Below are 20579 nucleotides of genomic sequence, written 5' to 3'. Positions count from 1 at the left end.
TCACTTTCTCAGCATTGCATTTAAACAGGACCGCCTAGTAAATTCCTTTCTCTCCCACAGGCAGTTTTTGATGACTGATAACCTGTAATTTCCAAAAAATGTCCTTTGACGGTTTGAAACTGAGCTCATGAATCACCTAAATCCCTGTTGTGACTGAGCAGGAGGCACAGAAAGATCTATGCCACTTACCGTACATATACTTACTTTTATATTCTATAAATAGCATATTCAAAAGCAGAGACATTACCTTGCCAACAAAGGTCTGTCTAGTCAAGGCTATGGTTTTTCCAGTGGTCATGTATGGATGTGAGAGTTGGACTGTGAAGAAGGCTGAGTGCTGAAGAATTGATGCTTTTGAACTGTGGTGTTAGAGAAGACGCTTGAGAGTCTCTTGGACTGCAAGGAGATCCAACCAGTCCATTCTAAAGGAGATCAGCCCTGGGTGCTGTGTGGAAGGAATGATGCTAAAGCTGAAACTCCAGTACTTTGGCCACCTCATGCGAAAAGTTGACTCATTGGAAAAGACTCTGATGCTAGGAGGGATTGGTGGCAGGAGGAGAAGGGGATGACAGAGGATGAGATGGCTGGATGACATCACCAACTAGATGGAAATGAGTTTGGGTGAACTCCGGGAGTTGGTGATGGACAGGGAGGCCTGGCATACTGTAATTCATGGGGTCGCAAAGAGTCGGACATGACTGAGTGACTAAACTGAACTGATATTCTATAAATCAGGCCTTTACAGTATAATCTAATTCTGTATGATTCCACTGCATTTATTTGTGCCTTATCACAGGCAGTTTTCATCCTGTGTCCCACCTTTCCTCACACCAGCCTTCTCCAGGGATGGAGGAGTTTCCCACGGGCTCAGCCCTGCCTGGAACTGGAATCAGAGAGAGCTGAGCGAGGTAGTCAGAGATTGCTAAGCGTACATGTGGCTCTTTCACCACCTGATGAGATGAAATATGAGTCTTGCTGCCCCAAGCAGGGCACGAGGTCTCTTTGACCTGTTCCCCAGGCACCATGTGCCCCACTCAGCTGCAGGTTTCTCTCAACCTAGCTGTGGGTGCCGGTTCCTCTTGCTGACAGCTGGCCCACCTGACCTCAGGCACACTCTTGCTCCCACTCACCAGGTACATGCCTATATTCACATCATGCTTTAACTCTCTGGTTGTAGGATCTCTATGTTAGGCCTGTGCCTTTAACTGCAGCTACACTTCTCCCCACTTTCTCTGTTCTGGCTACACAGAGGGACATGATAAGGTGCCAGGCCATCTAGGGGATAAGGAGGCCATCAGCAGATGGATAAGAGCCCGAGGACATGCATTTGAGTCCCAACCTGTGACTTATGGGCTCTGACATTTCAGGCAGAATAATTCATCTCACTAAGCCTCAATCTTTTCTTTTGCAAAATGGGAGAAGTAGGATGTAACCTCTAAGGTTGTTGTACAACTTAAACAAGATAAGACATGTAAAGCACCCAGCATGGGGATCAGAATAATTGCTTGGATAAAGATGGCCATCATTTTCATCAGGTGTAAAATGACCATAACCACTTACACTGCAAAGGTTGTATATCCTTTGAAAAAAGAGATGTTAGCCATTTGAAATTATATTTACAGCTGTAGGATCCATCTACTGGGTCTGTCGTTGTCCACCTTATCATATACCTAAATAATATGGTAATAGATTTTCCATAAATTTCTCTGGCCTGAGTTAAAAATCTCAGCTCCCAATGGAAGCTTCTTTGTCTCAGTACACCACAGGTAATACAAATAAGACAGTCAAATCCCATACAGAGTCTGCTGTCAACATGTACAGTTCATCTGAAGAAACAAGAAAATGGCTATATTAGTCTTGTAAGCTAGAAAGTGGTCACAATTTTTATAGAAGTTTTAACAAAAATGGCATAACATCTGTTATGGTTGGGACAAGCCCAGATGAGGGGACAGGGAGAGTATTTCCAAGGATTTAGGTATGTGAGACAGACTTAGTGATGTGTGGTTAGGGTTTTAGCAGGTGGAGATGCATTCAGTGGAAATGCATATGAATGTGCTTTAGGAGGTGGGGTCAACATAAGCAAAAGCATGATGCCCTGATCCAGTTAATGAAGAACTAGGCACCTGCAGAGCATTCAGGAAAATCAGCTACCAGGTGTGCAGCAGATATTTTCATGTTCAACCCTGACAACTCCCGAGTCACCCCAAGGAAGCCAACTTGTGGATATGAAGGATGGAGAGGTCAATGGGAACAGTTTTGTAGAAGAGATGTCCTGGGGTGGAGTGATGGGCTCAGACCCGACCATTGGGAGTTTAATCTAAGAAGTGAGAGCAGGGGGACCAGAGTGGGCAGATGTGGGAGGCAGGGAGCCTGGAGCTGTTGTGCCTCCAGGAAAATGTCCCTGGAAAGTGATTGTACTTTTGGGACTCAAACTGATGTCGATTAAAACAAAGATATAACACCCATGTTTGTGAATGTACAGGGAAACGAGTTGGTATCTTATTTCTGGAGAGTAGGTTAGCAGCCTAACAGCTTCCTCTGAAAGTGTTCATATTGATTCTCAGCAGTTCCACATCTGAGAATTTATCTGAAGGGAATGATTGAGAGTATTTGCAATTAAAAAAAAAAGATTTAGCTTCAAGGATATTTAATAGAGTTATTTATAATAGAAAAGTATTGGAGACTGCCTAAATATCCAGCAGTAGGGGATTTGTTAAATGATCACATATACTGTCGTATTTTGTAGCTATTAGAATAAATATTCTTATGAAATACTAAAAACACATAACAGTATGTTCATATTAATCTCATTTTGTTTATATATGTGAACTTGTGTCTTTAAGAACATGTACAGAAGTCTCAACAGTAAAAACATCATCTTGAAATGGTTTTTTCAGAGTGCTGAGTATAGCTAATATTTATTTATTTTTCAGATTAATTTGCACTGATTATGATTAAGGATCATAATCATAAGACATAGTTTTTTTTTTATAAATCGTAAAATAAATCATGAAACAAAGTTTGTTTCAACTTGTTTTTTAAAAGGTAGTGCAGCCTGGCACTCCGGTGCTGACTGTGGATCTTAAAATGAGGAACTGAGTCATGAAACATTGCAAGAATAGAGTCTTCAGGGCTTGGCTCCATGCTGGACACAGGGAAGTAAGGTGGACAGTTCAGCCCCTGAGCCTGGGAAAGAAGTAGTGAGAGTAAAGTAGGGAAGATGGAGGAAGGGGTTGTTTTGTGTGGGGCATTGGGTGTTGAATATGTTGACCTTGATGTGTGAAGAGAGATCCAGGTGCAAGTGTCTAACAAGTTGGTGTCATCATCAGAGACCAACCTGTTTGGAAAAACAGAAAGGGGCCATTTCAAAGCAAATAAAATAATATTTTCTCCAAGTGTCTTTATAATTTTGTTTATTTATTTTTGTCTGAGCTGGGTCTCTGTTGCTGCTCGGGCTTTTCTCTAGTTGTGGTGAATGGGGACTCCTCTAGTTGTGTGCCCGAGCTTCTCATTGTGCTGGCCTCTCCTGTTACAGAGCACAGTCTATAGGGCTTCAGTTGTTGTGGCATGTGGCCCCAGTGCTTTTGGTTCTCGCATTGTAGAGCACAGGCTCAATAGTTGTGGTGCATGAGCTTAGTTGCTCTGTGGCATATGGGATTCTCCTGGACTAGGGATTGTCCCATGTTTCCTGTACTGGCATGTGGATTCTTTACCACTGAGCCACCAGGGAAGCCCTCCAAGTGTCTTTAGATTGAATAATGTGAGCTTACTGATACTGGTGACACTCTCCATAGGCAATTGGTAAAACCCCTTAGTTACCCAGAAAAGATATTCAGACTCTAGTTTTGATGACTGAACTGTAGGATAGCCAGAGCCAGATTTTCTTTGAGTTGCCTTCTTTTTGGGGGCCTGTGGCCATGGAGCATGTGGGATCTTAGTTCTCTGATGAGGGATTGAATTCACACCTCCTAAGATTCTGTGGAAACACAGAATCTTAACCACTGAACTGCCAGGGAATTTCCCACCATCCCCCTCCCCCTTTTTTTTATTCTTCTCACTGGAGTTTGGAACTCACAGTCCTGTGGTCATGAGCAGTCCCGTGTCCCTACATATCTCAGTTCATTTACCCAAAGTCTAAAAATGTTCCTGTTTGCACAGATGGATCAGTTTCAGGAGAGCTGATAACATGGGAACATCCATACATTCTCACAGATACAGTTCTCACCTGTGTCCTGATGTGTGTTGATTTATGTATGAGAACACCCAGAAATACAGGCACACCTGTTTTATTGTGCTTCACAGATAATACATTCTTTTTTTTTAAACAAATGTACATTTGTGGCAATGCTGTGTCAAGCAAGTACATTGGCACCATTTTTCCTACAGCATTTGCTAACTTCATGTCTTTGTGTCACATTTTGGTAATTCTTGCAATATTTCAAAATGTTTCATTATTATTATGTTTGTTATTCTGATCTATGATCAGTGTATTTTAATGTTAAGGTCTCAGATGATGGTTAGCATTCTTTTAGCAATAAACTATTGAAAACTAAGGTATGTACATAATTTTTAATATATAATGCTACTGTACACTTAGTAGACTACAATATAGTTCAGTTCAGTTTAGGCACTCAGTCGTGTCCGACTCTTTGCAACCCCATGAATCGCAGTATGCCAGGCCTCCCTGTCCATCACCATCTCCCAGAGTTCACTCAAACTCACGTGCATCGAGTCAGTGATGCCATCCAGCCCTCTCATCCTCTATCATCCCCTTTTCCTCCTGCCCCCAATCCCTCCCAGCATCAGAGTCTTTTCCAATGAGTCAACTCTTCGCATGAGGTGGCCAAAGTACTGGAGTTTCAGCTTTAGCATCATTCCTTCTAAACAACACCCAGGGCTGATCTCCTTTATTTTTTAATTTTTTTTCAATATGTATTTTTCTTTTTTTTAAAATTAATTTATTTTAATTGGAGGCTAATTACTTTACAATATTGTAGTGGTTTTTGCCAAACATCGACATGAATCAGCCACGGGCGCACATGTATTCCCCATCCAGAACACCCCTCCCACCTCCCACCCCATCCCATCCCCCAGGGTCATCCCAGTGCACCAGCCTTGAGCACTCTGTCTCTTGCTGGACCTCCTTGCAGTCCAAGGGACTCTCAAGAGTCTTCTCTAACATCACAGTTCAAAAGCATCAATTCTTCAGCGCTCAGCCTTCTTCACAGTCCAATTGTCACATCCATACATGACCACAGGAAAAACCATAGTCTTGACTAGATGGACCTTTGTTGGCAAAGTAATGTCTCTGCTTTTCAATATGCTATCTAGGTTGGTCATAACTTTTCTTCCAAGGAGTAAGCGTCTTTTAATTTCATGACTGCAGTCACCATCTGCAGTGATTTTGGAGCCCCCCAAAATAAAGTCTGACACTGTTTCCCCATCTATTTCCCATGAAGTGATGGGACCAGATGCCATGATCTTCATACATTTATTTGAATGGAGAAACAAAAAATTCATATAACTTGCTTTATTTTGTGATATTCATATGATTGGGTCTGTCTGGAACCAAATGCAGGATATCATTTAGTTCTGCCTGTACACACACATGAGCCACATATGTACACACTACGACCTGCTGGTGTGCAGAGAATGGTCCATCTGTATTATATGGATTAGGGTTTAAAATAAGGTACAAAATGTCCTGAGAAACCTGTATACAGGTCAAGAAGCAAGAGTTAGAACCAGACATGGAACAACAGACTGGTTAAAAATTGGGAAAGGAGTACCTCAAGGCTGTAAATCGTTACCCTGCTTATTCAACTTATATGCAAAGTACATCATGTGAAATGCTGGGCTGAATGAAGAAGCTCAAGCTGGAAGGAAGATTGCCGCAAGAAATATCAATAACCTCAGTTGTGGAGATGACACCACCCTTGTGGCAGAAAGCGAAGAAGAACTAATGAGCCTCTCGGTAGAAGTGAAAGAGGAGAATGAAAAAACTGGCTTAAAACTCAAAATTCAGAAAACTAAGATCATGGCATCGGGTCCCATCACTTCATGGTAAATAGATGGGGAAACAATGGAAACAGTGACAGACTTTATTTTCTTGGGATCCAAAATCACTGTGGTCAGTGACTGCAGCCATGAAATTAAAAGACACTTGCTCTTTGGAAGAAAAACTATGACAAACCTAGAAAGTGTATTAAAAAGCAGAGATATTACTTTGCCAACAAAAGTCTGTATATAATCAAAGCTATGGTTTTTCCAGTAGTCATGTATGGATGTGAGAGTTGAACCACAAAGAAGGCTGAGCACCAAAGAATTGATGCTTTCCATCTGTGGTGTTGGAAAAGACTCTTGAGAGTCCCTTGGACTGCAAGGAGATCAAACCAGTTGATCCTAAAGAAAATAAACCCTGAATATTCATTGGAAAAACTTATGTTGAAGCTCCAATACTTTGTCTACCTTTTAAGAAGAGCCAATTCATTGGTAAAGACCCTGATGCTGGGAAAGATTGAAGGCAGGAGGAGAAGGGGATGACAGAGGACGAGATGGTTGTATGGCATCACCAAATCAATGGACATGAGTTTGAGCAAGCTCTGGGAGATGATGAAGGACAGAGAAGCCTGGCATGCTGCATTCCATGGGTTCACAAAGAGTCAGACATGACTGAGCAATTAAACAACAACAACAAAATATCTAATAGACATTGTATTATCTTTGTAAGATAAATAGCTAAACCCAGTTTTTCTTATGTTTAATTTCTATAAAGATAAATTCTTCTTTAAATTGCCATGTTTGATTTGACAGACTAAGGTGGGAAACTTTAGAGATTCAAATCAGAAAATATGATTCAAATATTAAAAATATGAAAAGTTCCAAGAATTCTGATTATATTGCTCAGAAAGATCTGGTTGTTTTCTTTAAAGCTATGAGTTTTAAAATTGTACTGATTTACAGATGATTGAAACCATGTCTTACACTCTCATCAATTCCAGATTCTAAATAGAGGTGAAATCATCTCTTGGAAAGCTTCCTTCAGGGAATTTGCAGTTAGGCTTCCCTGGTGGCTCAGACGGTAAAGAATCTGCCTGCAAGGCAGGAGATCTGGGTTTCGTCACTGGGTCAGGAAGATCCCCTGGTATAGTAAATGGCAACCCACTGCACTGTTCTTGCCTGGAGAATTCCATGGTCAGAGGAGCCTGGCGGGCTACATTCCCTGGGGTCGCAAAGAGTCAGACAAGACTGAGTGACTAATACTTTCTTTCACTTTCAAACTCATGGGTAAAAAAGGCCAGTTTCTGCATACGTCCATATGTGCAGTTTTTTTCCTTGCCAGCATTTAACCTGCATTGTATAGATTCTTTAATCTTATTGTTAGTCACTTAATTTCTCTCTGCTTTGGTTTTAATAAATAGACTGACACTTGACATGTATTTTTCCAGGGTTCACTTGTAAGTATTAATTTGTTAATTAAATGCCTTTTGTACTGCTCCGATGAAAGGTCCCATGTAAATAGCAAATTTTGTTTATGTTGTTTTTATCTCATTATGTGTATTTTGTCTACTGGCCTCTGTCTTTTAAGATTATGCATTTTATATTTTAAGAAGTTTCAAGATAGAATATAATTAAGATATTTAATATCAGGAAGTGACTTCATTTTTCTTTTTTTAAATATAAATTTATTTATTTTAATTGGAGGTTAATTACTTTATAGTATTGTATTGGTTTTTCCATACATCAACATGAATCTGCCACAGGTATACACATGTTCCCCATCCTGAACCCCCCTCCCACCTCCCTCCCCGTACCATCCCTCTGGGTCATCCCAGTGCACCAGGCCCAAGCATCCAGTATCATGCACTGAACCTGGACTGGCGATTTGTTTCATATATGATATTATACATGTTTCAATGCCATTCTCCCAAATCACCCCACCCTCTTCCTCTGCCACAGAGTCCAAAAGACTGTTCTATACATCTGTGTCTCTTTTGCTGTCTCGCATACAAGGTTATCATTACCATCTTTCTAAATTCCATATATATGCATTAGTATACTGTATTGGTGTTTTTCTTTCTGGCTTACTTTACTCTGTATAATAGGCTCCAGTTTCATCCAAAGAATAATTCCTCTTAAAAGATCCCTGAGAAAGTGAGTACTTGTTTGTGTATAACACTTGTGACTTGTTGACATTGCTGTAAAATTACCCATTTAATTCTCAAGGTCAAATTACCCAGGCAGTAGGAATAAAGCTAATTTAAAAACTGACTTCTTATACACAACTTAGGCGACTGCTGTTTTTTCACTGCCAGCAGATTTTTTTTTTTTTTTGTCATCTTCTTGCTTTAGTTACGAATGTTAGTTACACACATCCATACACATTTATACACATACACCACACACGCATACATTTCTCTCCCTTTAACATACCACATAATTATGTGATAATCACAGAAAACAATTTTCAGCATATTAAGCATTCCTTCAGGGAAATCTGAATAAAATGCATGGCATCTTAAGAAAGCATAGAAATCACTCGAGTTTATATTATATATTCTTGGATTCATGGTGGTCTCAACCAGGAACATTTGTGAATATCTGCCATTTTTGGTTGCCACAATTTGGGGGTTGCATCTGGTGTCTACTGGGTAAAGTTCATGGCTACTATCAAACATCTTACAATATACATGAGAGTCTCCTGACCCCCCAACAATGAATTATCTAGCCCAAAATGTCACCAAGACCATGCTTGAGAAACTATAGACTACACTTCATATATAATAGAACTCTGAAAATTCATCTTCAACAATCAGGGTTTCTCCTAGGTTTGTTGTATCCTGTTAATTCTTAATCCCACTTGGTCTCTTTACAGCGTGGCATTGTGGGAAGAACAGGAGCTGGAAAAAGTTCCTTCATCGCTGCTCTTTTTAGATTGTCAGAACCCGAAGGTGGCTTTCGGATTGATGGGATCTGGACAACCAACATTGGACTTCATGATTTAAGGAAGAAAATGTCAGTTGCACCTCAGGTATACACATCAGAGCATCTCACATGTTCTTTTTATAAAGTATCTAAGTTTAGTTGGTTTTAATTTGATTTTTTTTTTTCAAATTACATGGAAGGGTTGATCCTTTTTTTCCCAAAAAAGCACATTTTTAGCATCAGGTATTTTCAACAGACATTTTCATTGGATACCATGTTTTGTTTCTTTGTTCATTTGTTTAGTTTTGTGTGCATGTGATTTAATAACTTACTGAGATACATTTCTAGACTCAGTCTTCCTCAGTTGCCACAATTTTATCCACTGACAACCACATAATTCTGAGAACAAAAGGATAAATGGTTTGTTTAGTGCTAGAGAGGTTCCTATAGTGAAACATGACTTTTAAGTGTCTTATAGATGGAATTTTGCTGTGGGAAATGATGACATCTTTTCAAGATGATTATCTCCTTAGGGGACTTTCTGTGAAACTGTAGAGCTTTGAGAATTACAGGGTATATAGATCTTCGGGGAGACGTTGACAATTCATCCATTAGTGATAATTTTCACCAGGGAGGCAGTACAGAATAGTGAGGTAGAGCAGGGGACAAAGAATTCTGTCTCTATGTACCTCAGTTTTATCTGTCTTACAAGGTAACTAACAGTACCAACCCCTTGAGCTGTTGTGAGGACAAAATAGGTCACTAAGTGTGCAGTGCTTCACATAGACCCAGATGTGATTGCTGTGATGGTGGAGCATTGAATTGGCCATCTTATCCTGGATTCTATTTTCTTTTTTCCTGTGTCTTAAAGAAGTATAACTTTCAGGGAATGTTTTGGAGACTGGATTATATGCATAGTATCCTGTCATTCTTTATGGTTAATTCACTCAACATATTTTCGTGAATAGTTACTGAGAAATTACTATCCTCCAGGTATATAGCCAAGGGCAGCCTAGATTCTGTGTCCTCATCTTCCATCCTGCCCTCTGCTTTGATAGACTTACTGATTTTTAAAAAAAAGAATTTGAATTTTTTAATATACTCGATAATCATCTACCCATAAAAGGAAGCTCAGAAAAATACCCTCTTGGGAAAAACCGAGACGAAATGTGACAAAATGAGCCAGGCAATTGTGCTTCCTAGAATGTGGGTGTAATATGCCCTGAAATGTCTGTTTATTAGGAAGCATATAGAACATGCCACCCAAAGGGAGGGAGCACGTGGGCTTGGGTACAGATGTTGCTACTTCCTTGTGGCCTCTAAAATACCTGAAATTACTCTTTAAGTACTTTGAAACCAAGATATTCTTTTTGGACTATAGTGAAATGCCACCTCACAACTCTTAACATGTCTACTATCAAAGAAAAGAAAGAGAATGACAAGTGTTGGCAAGGATATAGAGAAATTAGAATCCTTGTTCATTGCTAATAGGGATGTAAAATAGTGCAGTATGGAAATCAAGTTGGTGTTTGCTCAGAAAAGTTAAAGATAGAATTATTGTATGACCTAGCAATTCTACTTTAGAGTATAAACCCAAAAGAATTGGAAGAAAGGTCTTGAAGAGATACCTCTGCATGCATGCTATAACAGCACTATTCTCAACAGCACAAAGGTGGAGGCACCCAAGTGTTCATTGACAGATGAATCAATAAAGTGTGGTGCTTACATGCATGAGTTCAGTTCAGTCGCTCAGCTGTGTCCGACTCTTTGCGACCCCATGGACTACAGCTCACCAGGCCTCCCTGTCTATCACTAACTCTCGGAGTTTACTCAAACTCATGTCCATTGAGTTGGTGATGCCATCCAACCATCTCATCCTCTGTTGTCCACTTCTCCTCCTGCCTTCAATCCTTCCCAGCATCAGGGTCTTTTCAATGAATCAGCTCTTCACATCAGGTGGCCAAAGTATTGGAGTTTCAGCTTCAACATCAGTCCTTCCAGTGAATATTCAGGGCTGATTTCCTTTAGAATGGACTGGTTGGATCTCCTTGCAGACCAAGGGACTCTCAAGAATCTTCTCCAACACCAAAAGCATCAATTCTTCAGCCCTCAGCTTTGTTTACAGTCCAGCCCTCATATACATACAGTGGAATATTATTTCACCTTAAAAAAGAAGAAATTCTGACATATGCTACAACACAGATGAACCTTGAGGAAATTAAGTGGAATAAACCAGTCACAAAGGACAAATACTGTATGATTCTACTAAAAGGATGTACCTAGAGTACTAAGTTCATGGATATAGGACTCAGAATGGTGGATGCCAGGAGCTGCTGGGAAAGAGGAGCTGTTGTTTAATGGGTACAGATTTTCAGTTCTTTAACAGGAAAGGAGATCTGTGGCTGGAAGGTGGTGATGGCTGTACAACAATGTGAAGGTATTTAATACGACTGAACTGTGCACCTAACAGAGAAGGCAATGGCACCCCACTCCAGTACTCTTGCCTGGAAAATCCCATGGACGGAGGAGCCTGGTGGGCTGCAGTCGATGGGGTCGCTAAGAGTCGGACACGACTGAGCGACTTCACTTTCACTTTTCACTTTCATGCATTGGAGAAGGAAATGGCAACCCACTGCAGTGTTCTTGCCTGGAGAATCCCAGGGACGGGGGAGCCTGGTAGGAGGCCGTCTACGGGGTCGCACAGAGTTGGACATGACTGAAGCGACTTAGCAGCAGCAGCAGTGCACCTAAAGGTTGTTAAGCTAGTAAATTTTATGTGTATTTTGCTACAGTTAAAACAATTTTTATTCGAAGGTTTCCCATTCAGGAAAAATGGGAAGAAATTTTTAGCACATTCAGTCTCCATATTTAAAAATTTACTCTGGCTATTAGATTTATGACTTGTGGTTACAGTAGAAAATAAATGAATTTAGATTCCCAAGTTTTATGTTTTGATGGTACTCATCTCTGAAAGGGCCAAGTGAAATTAGTTAACAGAAATAAAGGGCATGTCTATAAAGTCCTTGTATGAAAGGCTTTAGAAACATGCCCTACATTAGTTTTAATGCTTCTCAATAGGAAAATGTTGTATACTTGTGTACATAAAATAATTCGATAAATAAATAACATTAGATTATTCTTGGCTCTGCCAAGAATATTTGGAACGACATCTGACCAAAGACTAAACAAACCTTTGTATCAACATGCTTTGGTTCTGTCCTGTTGGTTTCCACCCTTCCTTTGAGTATGATCTATGTGCACACTCCAGATAACATGCTTATAAAATAGTACTAAGGCTTGTACCCATGTAGTTTCCACTTTATATGCCTTTGTTTCCAAGATTGCAATGTTGGTTGATCAAAGAGAGAGAATCTATAGAGAAAGTGCAATGTGTAAAGGGTCCCAGAAAACCATTCAGGAGGCAGACAGGGGTAGAATGTTTGAGTGTAGACCAAGTGTCCACATGACCCATAGTTTTATGTCCTCTCTGCCTCATATGGCTGTGGGGCCTTGAGGATGTCACTCAGCTTCCAAACTTCAGCGTCCTTGTCCTTGAACTGCATCTGGTAATCATTGTCACAGATTTTCTGTGAAGATGTAACTGGTTGAGGAATGTTTGTGCCCATGTCTGGTTCTTAGGAAGGCTCAGTCAATAAGGACTATTATTATTCTTAAGGATCAGGGCACAGACCTTTGGGTATTATTTCTGCTTAAGTATAAAGAGTAACACCTTCTGGAGTTACTATACTCTTTAGTTTCTGCTAATGTGTTCATAGTCCTTGGTGATTTTCTTTATATTTATTGTTACAATATAAACTAAGTTGTTTCTATAAATATAAATAGTAAAGCAAAGAAACCAAAAACAAAAAATGCAATAGGAATTTTGGGGAAAAGTATAACAGAGAAATGTGTCTGATGTTTTTCCACCAAGACCAAGAAGACAGACTAGCATTTTTTGTACTTTGATTTCTGGTTCCCCTCCCACCAGCTTCTTTCCTGACTGTCACCTTGTACACACTGGTACTTACTGACTGACTTATACACCAAGACCTCTGGCCTTCTCAGCCTGCCCCTCACTCTTTCCTTTCCTTGAGGACAGAGCCTATATTTCTCATGTCTGTCATTTTAGAGCTTGTTACAATCCCTGGCAAGTTACATGAGTATTGATAACTCCTAACATTTGTGGAATAACTAACACATCTTAGCCACTTTTCCTACCATTCCTGCCGGGGTCCAGCCCCAGCTGATCCAGGGTATTCGAAGGAGAGACGGCATAGGCGAGGGTCAGGGAACAACTGCTTAATTAAACGTTAATTAAGGATATAAAGAGTAATAGAATGAGGATAGCTCAGTAGGAAAATTCAGTGGAGAAAAGAGGCTGAGTAGCTTGGTTTACGCGGGGGACCAATAAAACTTCAAGACAAGAAGCTTGCACCACTTATGTAGGCCGCAGGCGTCCTTCCGTTCTCCCGAAGGAGAGGAGACACTGAGGCCTCCCCGGTCGGATCTTAGAAGCCCAGGCATAATTAGTAAGCATGGTGGGTTCCACGCTCCAGATGGAGACTCAACCAGAGTGAGAGAGAGAGAGACATGGGGAGACTTTTGAGGAACTGATCCCAATTCTTTATTTTCCATGGTCTACTTTTATACACTGAGATGTTATGCAAAAGTCACGCGGGGTCAGCAGTCCTGACTTTTATCAAAGTCAGGTGCTTCATACAAATGTATACAGAGGTCTTAGGGGTGTTACATCATCTTCTGGCCAGGGGGCCTGCTGACAATTTACGACCCTCTCCTTGTGACAGCGGTCAGTCAACCAGGACACTTATTTCTCCAGGGGTGATTATTCTTAAAACAGACGCCACCCAAATAAAGTTACATTCCTATAGGGTGAGGGTGTAGTGGGTTTTAGTTAAGGAAAGAATTTACTTAGCCTAAGGTCTAACGTGATTGATATCAAAGGTTAATACTTATTTCTTTTATATATTCATTAATGTGTGTAAGGGCAGGGGATATGGAGACTTAGCAACAAACATTGGCTCAACAAATGAAAAAAACCCTTCACCAATACAATTTCTAATCAGCCCATTATACTTATACTAATAATTTTCTAACTTCTCTAAGGAACCTGTTTTTAGAAGGTTTAAAGCATCTCGTGCCTCTCACAGTTGGGAGGCTGTGAGCAATCACATGTAGCCGGACAAGCCTGTCAGGCAGGCCAGAGAACCTTCAGAGGAGTTTGTAGGTTAAAACACTCCTATCACGCCCAGGAATTATTATTAACTGGAGCTCTAAGTTAACTCCTTCTCCGAAAGAGGTGGTGGGGGACAGCCCCCCGTAAAGTCAGAGGTGTAGGTGAGAGCACAAAGTAGTAAAGTAGGCAGGCTCTGGTTATGGGGGTAGATACTTGAGGATTTCCAGGGGGACTCCTGAGGCTCGATCCCGCCTTTGCGTATGTCAAGCCTCCTTCCTCATGACCTTTGCCATGGGCGGAGTGCCTCACGCCGGCCCCCAACACATTCCTGCTTAATCCTCACAATTCTTTTGTTATCCTTACCTAACAGATTTAAAAACGAGGCATGGGGAGCTTATCCCACTTATCAAGTAAGGGACAGAATTAGAACTTAATTTCTATGTGTCTTTTTTTTTTTTAAATTGAAGCATAGTTGATTCACAGTGTTTCAATTGTATAGCAAAGAGGTTCAGTTGTATACATTTATATATATAAAAGTTTATATAAATATAGGTATATATATTATATATGTGTGTATATATGTGTATATATATATATTTTTTTCAGATCCTTTTATCATAGGTTATGGCAAGATATTACATATAGTTTCCTGTTCTATGAATAGATCCTTTTAATCTATTTTGTATATAGTAGTGTGTATCTATTATTACCAGATTTCTAATTTATCCCTCCCTATCTCTTTTCTCTTTGGTAGCCATTATTTGTTTTCTATGTCTGTGAGTCTATTTCTGAGTTGTAAATAAGTTCATTTCTACCATTTTTTAAGATTACATATATAAATGACCTAATATGATATTTGTCTGTTTCTGTCTGACTTTATTTCACTTAGTCTGACAACCTCTGGGCCCCAATCTTTATTGCTGCCAGTGGCATTATTTTATTCTTTTTTATGGCTGATAATATTCCATTGTGTGTGTGCATGTGTGTGCATATCTAACATTTTCTTTATCCATTCCTCTGTCCATGGACATATCTTGGCTATTGTTAACTAGTTCTGCTGTGAACATTCGGGTGCATGTATCATTTGAATAAGAGTGTCTTTTCCGGATATACGCTGAGGATTAGAGTTGCTGGATCACATGGGAACTCTTTTTCTGATTTTTAAGGAACCTCCACATTGTTTTCTGTAATAGCTGCACCAGTTTACATTCCCACCAATAGTGTAGGAAGCTACTCTTTTCTTCACACAGTCTCCAGCATTTATTATTTGTAGACTTTTTAATGATAGCCATTCTGATTAGTGTAAAGTCATACCTCATTGTACTTTTGATCTGCATTTCTCTAATAATTAGTGATGTTGAGTATCTTTCCATATGACTTTTGGCCATCTGTATTTTTCTTTGGAGGAATGTCTATTTAGGTCTTTGGCCCATTTTTGGATTGGGTTTTTTGTATTTTTGATTTTGAGCTGTATAAGCTATTGTATATACAGGTGTTTCTAGCATTTATATAGACTAAAAACAAAGTATCAGAAAGAGAAATTAGGGAAGCAGTCTCATTGGACATCATGAAAAAACAATGCTAGGAAAAACTAGGAATAAACCTACCTAAGAAGGCAAAAGACCTGTAGTCCAAAAAGTATAAGATGCTGATGAAAGAAATTGAAGACAACACAAACAGATGGGAAGACATACTGTGTTCTTAGATTGAAAGAATCAATATTGTTAAAAATGACCATACTATCCAAGGAAATTTACAGATTCAGTGCAATCCCTATCAAATTACCAATGGCACTTTTCACAGGACTAGAACAAAAAAGAATTTTTAAAAAATTTACTCAGAAACAGAAAAGACCTCAAATAGCCAAACAATGCTGGAGGAATCACAGTCCCTGACTTCAGACTATACTACAGAGACACAGTAATGAAAAAGTATGTTACTGTCTCAGAAACCAGACACATGGATTAATGAAACAGAATAAAAAAACCCAGATATAAACCCATGCAATTATGGTCAATTAATCAAAGACAAAAAAGGTAAGAATATGTAATGGATAAAAGACAGTCTCTTCAATAGATAGTGCTGGGAAATCTGGAGAACTATATGTAAAAGAATGCAATTAGAACATTCTCTAATACTATAGACAAAAATAAAGTAAAAATAAATGAAAGACCTAAAGAGTTGTAAGACAAGATCCTAGAGGAAAACATAAAATTCTTTTTGACATAAATCACAGCAATATGTTCTTGGATCTGTCCCCTAAAGTCATGGAAACAAAAGCAAAAATAAAGGGGACCTAGTTAAACTTAAAAGAATTTGCAGCACAAAGGAAACCATAAATAAAACTGAAACGACAGCCTATGGAATGGAAGAAAATATTTGCAAATGTTGCAACCAACAAGGTATTAATTTTGAAAATATACTAACAGGATTCAAATTTAAAGAGATTGCCAGCTCCAGAGCCTGGGCAGTAAGTTACTCTGCTTGCGACTTCAAGTGGTTGTTGAGTGTGGTCCATGTACAACTGATTTGTATCATGATTCATATGCCTGCGTGTGCATACACACACACAGAGGAACAAAAATTTCACAAATAACATTACTCTTGCTCTGTGCTCTGATATTTTCTGTGATACCAGTTCTATTTTAGTTCATATAAATGACAAAATGATGGTCATGAGGCACAAAGTTGATTTCATGATCAACTTTGAAATGGCTGCACCAGCCACTTTCATTGGCTGCACCTGCAGTTTGACAAACACTGCCCCTCGGTGTCCCCCTGTTGGGCTGGGCTCCTGTTCCATGTTAGTATCACACCAGGAGCTTCACTGTTATTTCAGATTCTCAGAGCAGCCCTGCAAGGCTAACCCCAGTTTCCAGTAAGTCTTGGGAAGGTTAATAATTTATCCCGAGTCTACTAACTAAAGTGCAGAAAAATCAGAACTGAAAATTGTCTGACTCCAAACTTATTTTTTTCAATAAATGTTAGTTGAACTGAATGATGTTCTCATCAGATATTTTACTGAATTTTTCCTACCATCACACTCGAAAGGGTTGCCCATACCATAACAAACATAAGTATGGGGCAAAGCCAGAAGATACTAATCCTACTGCCCTGTTCCTTATTTGGACAGCATCCATTTTGAAATGGGTTTATTTATTTATGTGTCTTGGGCTAGTAAGTGTCAGGAGAACATACTCAAAATCTTACCCTCTCCAATCAAGAGCCCTTTACAATATCTTTCTGGCTCAGAGGTGAAGAAAGTCTGTTGGTTTGGTTACTTGAAGTTAAGTTGTCTAAGTGTGAAAACTTAAATCTCTCTTCCCCCAAATGAGAGGGAAGCAGTGATGCTTGTGTCTGAACACCCTGATTTAGGGAACCTGGGAAGCTGAGAGCAGACTCTGCAGAAGGGGATCCCAGTGCTGTTTCTTTGAGTTGCCCAACTCAGGTAACCCACTCAGATAATGAACTGGCATCCTCTTCCCTGGCTTCCTGCTTCCTGTGATCCTTGGAGCAGCAGCGAGCTGCCGGAGTCCTCTTTCTCTCTCTCCCAGGCTCATCCCAACATTCTGCTGACCCCACAGAACAGATCAGATTGGGGGATATGGGATAGCAGTAAGGACCTGGGTAGGAGCAGAGACAGGGGAGTGAAGACATAGACCATCCGTCTCGGTGTGTGTTGAGGGGGGCAGCTTTCAAAGATGAATACTGTGTTTTTAAGAAGGTACTCCTCAATTTGTGTTCAAAATTTAAGGAATAAGCAAAACTGAAAGCTCTTCCTAAGTAATTTCCTTGAACAGGACAGGTAGCTGATGTATGTTCATCCTTTGTGCTGAGGATCTGAAGTAGTTAAGTATGTTTCCCAGAAAGAACACTGATTGAGATTATGTTCAGGGAGTAGCTGCTTATCTGAAGGGATCTGGAAAATGAAGCGAAGATAGAAAAAAGAGGAATATAGGGGAGCAGCCTCCCCTTGCCTGGCCGTGTCATCTGTTTTAACCTCATGGAAACAGCTGAAGGATGAGAAATTGCCTGCATGTTGGAATCGTAGGTTTGATAATTAAAAAGAGTAAAAGAGTTTTGTGAAAATCTGAAATAGAATGATGGTTATTCCCCTAACAAGGAACTCTTACCATTGCACAGATGGTTGTTTATTCTTTGATCCTAAATTCAAGAGTTTTAAGGGAGACCTTAAATTTGGGTCTCAGGATTTTTCAGTTCAGTAATCATTTTGAAATGTATGGCCAGTGATTTCACTGCTTTGGAGGCATATTGGCCACTTAATCAACTTTGTGCAAATAAAGTTCCTTTTATAATGTCTTTTTAATTTTGTATTTTATTTAGTGATACACATTTTTTGGTGGCACACCCTGAGTCTTCTGCATTCATTTGTCTCTCACCAGACTTAAAACAGAGACAATATTGAAAGAAGATACAGGAGGCTGTCTGAGTGTCATTCTTCTTCATGACTGGGGAAAAGAAATGTCTGTCTTCTTCATCTTTCTTTTCAGGTTTTCTTGAAGTGAGGAGGAAAGTCCAACCCCCAGGCCAGGCAGGGTTTTGAGACTGGTGATTCCGAGCAGTTCTGGGCACATGTGGAAACGTCAGGTCTCCTCTTGTTCCCACATGTGTGCCTCCCCTTGTTCTGCCCCCTTTACTGGAAGGAGCCAGTTGGGCTCCTCTCCTGCTCATATTCTTGTGACCTGGCTTACTAGAGCCTTCCAGAAGAAACTTAAATGGCCTACCTGAGCTTATAGACAGGATTCTCTCTTGAAACTTGGAAGGACCCTTATATTTTTAGAGTAATTTACTTGTGGCTTCTCCAAAAGTAGAACAAGAAAAGTTGTTTAAATAATTTTATTATGACCCAGGTCATAATGGGTTTCAGGTCATCCTAACCTTGCAGTTAGTCGTAAGGAGGCTTTGTGTGGCAGGTCATCCTGACGCACAGGTGAAAAAATGTGGGGATCAGGTTGATGCAGAATCCGAGGAGATCTCTCCATGGACAGAAATGCTACAGACCCCAGGAGCTGACTTCTCTTTGCACGTGTGGGGATGTTCCTTTCACACAAATGGAGAGATTCCATATCCTAGAAGACTGTTTGACCAGTGGAGATAAGAGCCTAGTTTATTCTTCAGTGAGTGAAATTGTTCAGTCGTGTCCAACTCTTTGTGACCCCATGGGCTGTAGCTCACCAGGCTCTTCTGTCCTTGGTATTTTCCAGGCAAGGATACTGGAGTGGGTTGCCATTTCCTTCTTCATGAGATCTTCCCTGACCCAGGGATTGAACCCAGGTTTCCCACATTGTAGGCAGACGCTTTACCATCTGAGCCACCAGGGAAGTCTGGTCTTCAGTCCCAGTGTGTAAATATTTAATGGTTTAGCTTTGAGGCAAAAACTTCAACTAATCATGCTATTGATATTTCCCAGTCACACTAGGATTGACAACTAATTTATGTAGATCTTGATGTAAAGTTTCTCAAGTAATTTTATCCTCAGTTTGCGTGTGTGTTCTTAAGCCGATATTCCCAGAAAGGCATTTAAAAAAAATCAAATCCTCCTTTCTCTTCTTCAGTTTTTTTCTTAAGATAAAAAGCTTCTTCAACACTTCCTTCTTCCATTGATGTTCAGTAGTCTGGAGGATATTTTGTAGCACAATTTGTACATGGAAAATTATTTTATAGATAATGTTTTCTAAACATACATTTGCAACTTTATTATTAATAATTACAGTGAGTTTTGATATTTTATATTGTTAATTTTTACAGAACAGATTTTTAATTCTGTCCTGTAAGCATTGGAATGTAATGAAAAGAGGTTAAGGTAATAACATTCACTATTTTGGGATATTTAGGAACCTGTTTTATTCACTGGAACAATGAGGAACAATCTGGATCCTTTTAATGAACATACAGATGAGGAACTGTGGAATGCCTTAGAAGAGGTAATTTATTAATATAAATGTAATTAACTTGTTAGCATCAGTATCCATGTGTGTACATTTAAAGCATTGCAGGCAATTAAGAGGAGCTTAATACTTTAACTGACTTTATTTACCTCCTAGAAGAGTATTGATGACATATGTGCACTTAAAATGTTTGTTAATTGATAATGATGAAAACCAACAATATAATGTGATGTTTCCATTTTAGCTTTTCCCTTAAAATCCCAAATGACAGCACATTATCTTGTCCTTAGCAGAGCACTAAATTAGATGATAAAGCTGTGGGATCAAATTCTACTAGTGATCTAGTGATATGATTACCCTAACTACCCTCCAGTGTTCATTTTATTCTTCTGGTCTTAGGGAACATCTACTAAGTGGAGACAAGAGTAGTTTTTCATTATTAACTGAAAGATGTGAATGAGATAAGACCAATAAAATGAGGAAGTTTCATAGAAAAGTATCTATTAAAGTATATTATAGAGTTGGAATGTGAGAAGAAGACAGAAGACAGA

At 39.6% G+C, this 20579-nt stretch overlaps 1 protein-coding gene across 1 annotated transcript in view; it reads left to right on the top strand.

Moving 5' to 3' along the window:
• LOC102396286 (ATP-binding cassette sub-family C member 4-like) overlaps positions 1–20579 on the top strand; it is a 157310-nt gene that overhangs the window by 111097 nt on the left and 25634 nt on the right. Inside the window, 2 exon segments of the mRNA XM_045162475.1 lie at positions 8876–9031; positions 19975–20064. Of these exon segments, the coding sequence (XP_045018410.1) occupies positions 8876–9031; positions 19975–20064 (246 nt within the window).

This window comes from Bubalus bubalis, chromosome 13, assembly GCF_019923935.1.
Source record: "Bubalus bubalis isolate 160015118507 breed Murrah chromosome 13, NDDB_SH_1, whole genome shotgun sequence".
NCBI lineage: Eukaryota > Metazoa > Chordata > Mammalia > Artiodactyla > Bovidae > Bubalus > Bubalus bubalis.
Note: the sequence above shows the minus strand (reverse complement) of the source record. Positions and strands in the feature narration are given on the sequence as shown.